We start from the raw sequence: 10,000 nt of genomic DNA, 5'->3' as shown, positions 1-10,000 counted from the left end.
ACTCCACTCGCCGTGTTTTGAGGAAGAAGGATGAGTACAACCCCAAGAACACCATCCCAACCATGAAGCATGGAGGTGGAAACGTCATTCTTTGGGGATGCTTTTCTGCAAAGGGGACAGGACGACGGCATCGTATTGAGGGGAGGATGGATGGGGCCATGTATTGCGAGATCTTGGCCAACAACCTCCTTCCCTCAACAAGAGCATTGAAGATGGGGCGTGGCTGGGTCTTCCAGCATGACAACGACCTGAAACAAACAGCCAGCGCAACTAAGGAGTGGCTCCGGAAGAAACATCTCAAGGTCCTGGAGTGGCCTAGCCAGTCTCCAGACCTGAACCCAATAGAAAATCTTTGGAGGAAGCTGAAAGTCTGTGTTGCCCAGCGACAGCCACGAAACCTGAAGGATCTGGAGAAGATCTGTATGGAGGAGTGGGCCAAAATCCCTGCTGCAGTCTGTGCAAACCTGGATAAGAACTACAGGAAATGTCTGATCTCTGTAATTGCAAACAAAGGTTTCTGTACCAAATATTAAGTTCTGCTTTTTTGATGCATCAAATACTTAATTCATGCAATAAAATGCAAATTAATTATTTAAAATCATACAATGTGATTTTCAGGATTTTTGTTTTAGATTCCATCTTTTACAGTTGAAGTGTACCCATGATAAAAATTAGACCTCTACCTGCTTTGTAAGTGGAAAAACCTGCAAAATCGGCAATGTATCATATACTTGTTCTATCCACTGTACACACACACACACATATATATATATATATATATATATATATATATATATATATATATATATATATATATATATATATATATATATATATATATATATATATATATATATATATATATATATAGTTGTTGTTCGTCTTTCGGCTGCTCCCATTAGGGGTCGCCACAGCGGATCATCCGTTATGATCCGCATACTGATTTGGCAAAGGTTTTACGCCGGATGCCCTTCCTGACGCAACCCTGGTCGCCTCTTACGACACAGGGATATGGATTGGGTTTCGCCATGATTCTGGGCTGCCCTACACCCTCTCATACCGCGGCCCATTGCAGAGCAACCGTCCTCAAGCGATCCTCCAACCCAAGCCTCCGAGTAGCCGGATTACAGGCCAACGCCACTACGCCCGGTATGTATGTATGTATGTATGTATGTATGTATGTATGTATGTATGTATGTATGTATGTATGTATGTATGTATGTATGTATGTATGTATGTATATATATATATATATATATATATATATATATATATATATATGTATGGTGGTGTTGGCGCAGTGGTTAGGGCAGCGGCTTGGGATCCAAAAGGTCCTGAGTTCAAGCCCCGTTGGGCCACTGAATTAATACACCAGGGGGTTGACTCAGCCTGTCATCCTTCTGAGGTCGGCGAAATGAGTACCAGTGTACTGGGCCAGTGTATACCCTGGTTAAAATAGGTGTACCATATCCCGGTGTTGTAAGAGGCGACCAGGGTTGCGTCAGGAAGGGCATCCGGCGTAAAACATGTGCCAAATCACTATGCGGATCATACGGATGATCCACTGTGGCGACCCCTAACGGGAGCAGCCGAAAGAAGAAGAGCTACATATATGTATATATATATATATATATATATATATATATATATATATATATATATATATATATATATATATATACATATATATATATATATACATACACATACATGTATATGGAGACGCTGTTTGTATGCCCCGGCTGGAATAGGTGTACCATATCCCTGTGTGTCGTAAGAGGCGACCAGGGTTGCGTCAGGAAGGGCATCCGGCATAAAAACCTATACCAAATTATTATGCGGACAACAAAACGAATTTCCATACCGGATCGGTCGAGGCCCGGGTTACCAACGACCGCCACCGGTACCGGTGGTCAGCAGGGTACCAGTGGAAATTGTGCTACTGCTGGGCGAACGAGGAGAAGGAGACGGGGAAGGCGAGTCCGGAGGCAGTGGGAGAGGGGGAAGGGTAGAAGTGTGGAGGTGAGAGTTGGAACTCTGAATGTTGGGACGATGACTGGCAAAGGGCGAGAGTTGGCTGATATGATGGAGAGAAGAAAGGTAGACATACTGTGTGTACAAGAGATCAAGTGGATGGGGAGTAAGGCTAGGAGCATTGGAGGTGGTTTCAAACTGTTCTACCATGGTGTGGATGGGAGGAGAAATGGTGTCGGGGTAATCCTGAAGGAAGATTATGTCAAGAGGGTATTGGAGGTGAGGAGAGTGTCTGACCGAGTGATGAGTGTGAAGTTGGAAATTGAAGGAGTGATGATGAATGTCATCAGTGCATATGCCCCACATATGGGGTGTGAGATGGAGTATAAAGAAGATTTCTGGAGTGAGTTAGATGAAGTGGTGGAGAGTGTATCCAAGGATGAAAGAGAGGTGATTGGAGCAGATTTCAATGGACATGTTGGGGAAGGGAATAAAGAGGATGAGGAGGTGATGGGGAGGTACGGTCTCAACAAGAGAAATGTGGAAGGGCAAATGGTGGTAGAGTTTGCAAAAAGAATGGAAATGGCAGTGGTAAATACGTATTTCAAGAAGAAGGAGGAACACAGGGTGACATACAAGAGTGGAGGAAAGTGCACACAGGTGGATTACATCTTAAGTAGGAGATGCAACCTGAAAGAGATTAGTGACTGTAAGGTTGTGGCAGGGGAGAGTGTAGCTCGACAGCATCGATTGGTGGTCTGAAGGATGACTTTAGAGGTGAGTTTGAGGAAGAGAGTGAGGGCTGAACCAAGGACCAGATGGTGGAAGCTGAAGGAGGAAGACTGTTGCGTGAAATTTAGGGAGGAGGTGAGACAGGCGTTGGATGGTGGTAAAGATGGGTGGGATGATTGGGCAACGACAGCAGAAGTTGTGAGGGAGATAGCTAGGAAGGTACTTGGTGTGACATCTGGACAGAGGAAGGAAGATAAGGAGACTTGGTGGTGGAATGAGGAAGTACAGGAATGTATAAGGAAGAAGGGGTTGGCAAAAAGGAAGTGGGATAGTCAGAGAGATGAAGAAGGTAGGCAGGAGTACAAGGAGTGGCGTCGAAAGGCAAAAAGAGAGGTGGCAAAGGCCAAGGAAAAGGCATATGACGAGCTGTATGAGAAGTTGGATACAAAAGAAGGGGAAAAGGATTTATACCGATCGGCAAGACAGAGGGACCGAGCTGGGAAGGATGTGCTGCAGGTTAGGGTGATAAAGGACGCAAATGGGAATGTGCTGACGAGCGAGGAGAGTGTGTTGAGAAGGTGGATGGAGTACTTTGAGGAGCTGATGAATGAAGAAAATGAGAGAGAGAGAGAAGGTTGGAAGAGGTGGAGATAGTGAATCTGGAAGTGGGGTGGATCAGCAAGGATGAAGTGAGGACTGCTATGAAGAAGATGAAAAGTGGAAAGGCGGTTGGCCCAGATGGTATACCAGTGGAGGCATGGAAGTGCTTAGGAGAGATGGCAGTGGGGTTGTTAACCAGATTGTTTAATAAAGTCTTGGAAAGTGAGAGGATGCCGGAGGAGTGGAGATGAAGTGTACTGGTTCCGATTTTCAAGAATAAGGGTGATGTGCAGAGCTGTGGAAATTACAGAGGGATAAAGTTGTTCAGCCACACCATGAAGTTGTGGGAAAGAGTAGTGGAAGCTCGCTTGAGAGGAGAGGTGACAATCTGTGAGCAGCAATATGGGTTTATGCCAGGAAAGAGCACCACTGATGCGATGTTTGCTTTGAGAATGTTGATGGAAAAGTATAGGGAAGGCCAGAAGGAGTTACATTGTGTGTTTGTGGATTTAGAGAAAGCTTATGATAGGGTGCCAAGAGAGGAGCTGTGGTATTGTATGAGGAAGTCGGGAGTGGTGGAGAAGTATGTGAGGATCGTGCAGGATATGTATGAGGACAGTGTGACAGCGGTGAGGTGTGCGGTAGGAATGAGGAACCGGTTTAAGGTTAAAGTGGGATTGCACCAAGGATTGACTCTGAGCCCTTTCCTGTTTGCAATGGTGATGGACAGGTTGACGGACAAGATCAGACTGGAGTCTCCATGGACTATGATGTTCGCGGATGACATCATGATCTGTAGGGAGAGTAGGGATCAGGCTGAAGCGAGCCTTGAGAGGTGGAGGTACGCACTGGAGAGAAGGGGAATGATAGTCAGTAGGAGTAAGACGGAGTACATGTGCGTAAATGAGAGGGAGGGTGGTGGTATGGTGCGGTTGCAAGGAGTTGAGGTGGGGAAGGTGGATGGGTTTAAATACTTGGGATCAACTGTCCAAAGTAACGGAGAGTGTGGGAGAGAAGCGAAAAAGAGAGTGCAGGCAGGATGGAGTGGGTGGAGAAGAGTTGCAGGAGTGATTTGTGACAGAAGGGTAGCTGCAAGAGTGAAGGGGAAAGTATATCAGACGGTAGTGAGACCAGCTACCAGAGAGAAAACAGCTGGCCTTGTTGAACACTCAGGAAGTAACAAAGGCTGAGTGTCCCAGCACTTACTGGGGTGACCTTGCTTTGCACTGGCCTTGCTTTAGCAAGATAATGACAGGAAAGGACCTTGCTATTAGTCAAGATAATGAAAGGGAGCTGCAGAACAAAGAAGGGAAGGGGCTGATTTTGTACTTTTGAACTCTCCTAAAGGAAGTTAATGAAGGAAACAAGACAAATCATGTTGACAGGCGGTCATACAAGGGTCAGAGTAAAATTGTATATAAAGGCAGAGCTGAACTGAGCTTGCCAGAACTGGGCGAGATGGACTACTGTGTGTATTCCTCGCCTCTCTCTCTATGCATATGTTTTGATGTGAATTAAACTCTTCTCTACCTAAGATCGGTGTGGACAGAACTTGATTTCAATCAGTGCGGACCTCACCTGATCTCAACATGTGTATATATATATATATATATATATATATATATATATATATATATATGTAGCCCCAAGAGGAGTGATGTAAGTGACATTTTTTAATGATATGATGATGATGGGCTCAGATGATAGGGTAAGAGTTAAAATAGTGCGATATGGCATTAACCCCAAAATGGCCGATGTGTCCCTTAGATCACTCCTCCTCGTGGCGCCTCATATATATATATATATATATATATATATACACACACACACACACACACACACACACACACACACACACACACACACACACACACACACACACACACACACACACACACACACACACACACACACACACACACACACACACACACACACACGTCTCTTTAAGCTGAAGAAAGCTGTATAAAGAAACAATGACAAGGAGCTAATACTGCAAGTCTCCTGCCTTTTGGGTAGTTTGAGGAATATATCTGTGCAACATGAAAGCTAAATGTTGATAGTTTTTGAAATATCGTGTAAACAAGCAAAGTTACTGGGGTGGTTGCCATGGTAACATAATTCAGCCAATCATCGCTGCAATCTAACGAGGTTGAGATAATGCCATGAGGAATAGATATCTCCAATATGAAAGCTAAATGTTCAATGTATTTTTTTTTTAAATATCGTGTACACAAAAGTACATGGACAGATGATCAGGCAGTCGGTCGTTCGGACAGAGCTCATGTTAATGTCTCCCATCTCCGACCTTGTTGGAGAGGCGGGCGACAATTATGGGTCAAATGGCCTCAATTCCTTGATTGAGTCATATCGGATCGTGCAGAGACTGTGGAAGCTTATTGTATCAATTTTGCGTGCATCTACTGTACCTGTTGCGTCTCGTTTTGTCCTGATCCGTTCAGTGTACTGTTGTGATAATAAAGTGCCATACTGTAATTGGCGGCAACGGAAATTGGGCGGATGTGGCAGCACTGTATATGAAGGTCAATGGCTGGTGATGACACGTATACCACGTACTCCATGGAAAGTCATGCTGGAACAGTAATGGTATGTTATATACTATATTAGGAATAATGTAATTGGGATTAGAGTATGGAGTTTAACTTCGTTATTATGTGATGCGTATGTGGTATTTGCCTTCAGTATTATGTGTACAAGTTATTGTATTTTGTTATTCTTACCCTATGTATATTTATGTTGTTGTAGATATGCGTATGGGTTTTGTGAGAATAAAGCCGATCGAAAAGGTCTATTGTTGATTACTACAACAATAATTTATTCTCACAAAACTTACCTGGTTGGATTGGACCAGAAGAGCGCCGAGGCCTACACTGGAATGGAGCGTTTGCTGAGACCAGAGAGGCTGGATTCGGATCCCAGTTCACCCATGGCGGCACAAGAATGGAAACACTGGTTGAAGACGTTCGAAAACTTCCTGGGAGCTCTACCACAGGATAATCTGGATAAGATGAGTCTGCTTACAAATTTTGTCTCACCAAGACTATACGAAACTATATCAGAGTGTACCATTTATGATGAGGCTATCCGTACTTTACAGTCACAGTACGTAAAGCCCACTAATGAAGTGTTTGCACGCCATCGTCTTGCAACTCGCCGCCAGCAGGTCGGAGAGTCCTTAGATGAATACCTTCTGACTCTGAAAACGTTAAGTAAAGAGTGTAACTTTGGGGCTGTAACAGCAACTCAACATTGCGAAGAATCCATCAGGGATGCCTTCATTAGCGGCCTGCAGTCACCACTGATCAGACAACGTCTATTAGAGAATAAGACTTTAGATTTAGCTACCATGTTTGATCAGGCGAGATCTCTAGATTCAGCCCAAAGAAATTCAGAATCTTATTGTGTTATTCAACCCTCCCGTTCATTGGGTGCTGCCTCATCCAATCAGAATACTGGTGAAGTGGAACCCACAACTGTAATGGCTGCTACGGGTGTTAAATGTTTCTTTTGTGGTTTTTTAAAACACCCACGTGTAAAATGTCCGGCACGAGAGGCTGTTTGTCATAAGTGCCATAAAAAGGGTCATTTTGCTAAGGTGTGCCGTAGTACTTCATCAGTAGCTACTGGTGCTTGTGCAACTTCCTCTGATCAGGCAACGCTAGCGGCTGTGTCTTCTGCCGCTGCCCCAGGGGTGTTATCAAAGGCGGTTGTGAGGGTCACGCTCAATGGAGTGGAATTGGATGGCCTTATGGATAGTGGTAGTTCAGAAAGTTTTATCCATCCCGACCTCGTTAAGTGCCATTCCTTAAGTGTACATCACACCCAAGGCAATGTTTCCATGGCATCTACTTCCTTCACCGCTCAGACATCAGGGTTCTGTCGAGTCAATATCAAAGTAAACGTCGGTGCTACCAAGATGTGCGTCTGTCCATACTCCCTCAGCTGTGTTCAGATATAGTTTTGGGCCAGGATTTTCAGGGACTGCATGATAGTGTTACACTGACATATGGAGGTAGTTTGCCTCCTCTTGTTATCTGTGGACTCAGTACACTGTGTGTTGACCCTCCAGAACTGTTTGCCAACTTGACAGCTGATTGTTATCCTGTTGCTGCTCGATCACGCCGGTACTCTCCCGATGATCGTAAATTCATTGAAAAGGAAATTCAAAGGATGTTGAAGGAAGGTATTATAGAGCCCAGTAACTCCTCTTGGCATGCACAGGTTGTTGTCGTTAAGAACGAAACTCACAAGAAACGCTTAGCCGTGGACTATTCAGAAACTATCAACAAATTTACACTTCTTGACGGGTATCCTCTGCCTCGTATAGATGACACTGTTAACAAGATTGCTCAATACCGTGTTTTTAGTACATTTGACCTCCGTAGTGCGTATCATCAAATCCCCATCAGAAATGAAGATAAGCCATACACCGCTTTTGAGGCCTGTGGACGCCTTTATCAGTTTGCTCGGGTTCCCTTTGGCGTCACCAACGGAGTGGCTTGCTTCCAACGTATCGTGGATTCATTCATCCAAGAAGAAGAACTGGTTGGAACATTTGCTTACTTAGACAACATTACTATTTGCGGCATGACTCAGGAAGAGTATGATGCTAATCTCACGAAATTTCTTGAGGCTGCGAAGAGAAAGAATATAACTTACAATGAAGACAAATGCATCTTTTCAACTAACAGGCTCAGTATTCTTGGATATGTGGTGGAAGGAGGGGAAATGCGCCTGGATCCTGAACGACTCCGACCCTTGCAGGATTTGCCTGTTCCTCGGGACATGAAATCGCTCCGACGCATCCTTGGCTTCTTTGCCTATTATTCACAGTGGATATATGACTACTCAAGCAAGATCCGCCCACTGTGTGCCACTACTACATTTCCCATGACAAGGGAAGCAGAAGCGGCTTTCCATCTTCTTAAGCAAGACATTGAAGGTTCAGTGGTGAGGGCGATTGACGAATCCATACCCTTCGAAGTTGAGACCGATGCTTCGGATGTAGCAATTGCTGCAGTCCTCACCCAGGCAGGATGTCCGGTAGCCTTCTTTTCCCGAACCCTTCAGGGACCCGAATGTCGTCATGCTTCTATTGAGAAGGAGGCCCAGGCTATTATTGAAACAGTTCGCCACTGGAGACAGTATTTGACAGGCAGACATTTTACTATAAAGACAGATCAACGATCAGTGAGCTATATGTTTGATAAGCAGCATAAAAATAAGATAAAGAATGATAAGTTCATGCGTTGGAGGATGGAATTATCTTGCTATGATTTTGACATTGTGTATCGTCCTGGTCGAGAAAACATTCCCTCTGATACATTCTCCAGGTCTTATTGTGGGATGGCATGCCACGATCGACATTCACTGTTTAACCTCCACGAAGCCTTGTGCCACCCAGGGGTTACCCGCTTATACCATTTTGTGAAATCTAAGAATATGCCATACTCTGTGGAGGATGTCCGGCAGGTTGTTGGATCTTGTAGAATATGCGCAGAATGCAAGCCCAAGTTTCACCAACCAGATAAGACTCGACTCATAAAAGCTACTCAGCCATTTGAGCGTCTCAATATAGATTTCAAGGGGCCTCTTCCGAGTACAGATAAGAATCAGTATTTTCTTAACATTGTGGACGAATATTCACGGTTCCCTTTTGTATTTCCTTGTGCCGACATGACCACTTCCACGGTTATCAAGTGTCTCTGTCAGCTGTTCGCTATTTTCGGAATGCCGGCTTACATTCATTCGGACCGGGGACCCTCCTTCATGAGCAAGGAATTACAAGACTTCCTTGCCAGTAGGGGGATCGCTGGTAGCAGAACTACTAGCTATAATCCTCAAGGGAATGGCCAAGTGGAGAGGTTCAATGGTACCATTTGGAAGGCAATCACAACTGCTCTAAAATCCCGTAATCTACCCATCAAATGCTGGCAGACTGTTCTGCCTGATGCTCTCCACTCAATTCGTTCACTGTTGTCCACAGCAACCAATGCTACCCCTCATGAAAGACTTCTGAACTATTCTCGTCGTTCTTCCTCGGGAGCCTCGGTGCCTACTTGGCTCTGCAATCCTGGGCCAGTCCTGCTGAAGCGTCACGTACGCACGAATAAAACTGATCCCCTTGTGGATGAAGTCAACCTCCTCCAAGCAGGACCCCACTATGCCCATATTCGCTACCCGGATGGCAGGGAAACTACGGTCTCTGTTAGACACTTAGCCCCAATTGGAACCCCATCCAAGAGTGAACCCCAAATTCTACCTCAGGCTTCTGAAGAAAATGTAATTCCCCAGGGTAGTCCCCAAGACGCACCCTGCTCAGAGGGGGGTGATCTCGTTCCTGATATGGTTCCTGCAACTCCACAGCAATCAGATGCTGTGGATAACCCTCCAGTGCCAAGAAGATCCGGTCGCACCATTCGTCCTCCTATTAGACTAGATTTATAGAGATAGATTTCTCGGAAGGGGGTGAATGTTGTGATAATAAAGTGCCATACTGTAATTGGCGGCAACGGAAATTGGGCGGATGTGGCAGCACTGTATATGAAGGTCAATGGCTGGTGATGACACGTATACCACGTACTCCATGGAAAGTCATGCTGGAACAGTAATGGTATGTTATATACTATATTAGGAATAATGTAATTGGGATTAGAGTATGGAGTTTAACTTC

General features: G+C 44.9%; 2 protein-coding genes across 8 annotated transcripts in view; one reads left to right on the top strand and one right to left on the bottom strand.

Annotated features, from left to right (window-relative positions):
• Positions 1-10,000, bottom strand: part of LOC147016837 (uncharacterized) — a 115,755-nt gene that overhangs the window by 63,621 nt on the left and 42,134 nt on the right. The gene's annotated exons all lie outside the window — the stretch shown is intronic.
• LOC147016838 (uncharacterized) lies at positions 5,782-7,602 on the top strand. Its single transcript, XM_085845903.1, has 2 exons — positions 5,782-5,913; positions 6,073-7,602. The coding sequence occupies exon 2, from the start codon at positions 6,203-6,205 to the stop codon at positions 7,283-7,285; it is 1,083 nt and encodes a 360-aa protein (XP_085702029.1). The 5' UTR covers positions 5,782-5,913; positions 6,073-6,202; the 3' UTR covers positions 7,286-7,602.

This window comes from Eptatretus burgeri, chromosome 11 (assembly GCF_056783735.1).
Source record: "Eptatretus burgeri isolate ZD-2024b chromosome 11, Ebu_testis_v1, whole genome shotgun sequence".
Classification (NCBI taxonomy): Eukaryota; Metazoa; Chordata; class Myxini; order Myxiniformes; family Myxinidae; genus Eptatretus; species Eptatretus burgeri.
The sequence above is the reverse complement of the archived record's forward strand: the minus strand, read 5'-3'. Positions and strand labels throughout refer to the sequence as shown.

Coding starts and splice junctions, on each gene's coding strand:
- LOC147016838 (XM_085845903.1), top strand. CDS start 6,203: ATGGAGCGTTTGCTGAGACCAGAGAGGCTGGATTCGGATCCCAGTTCA.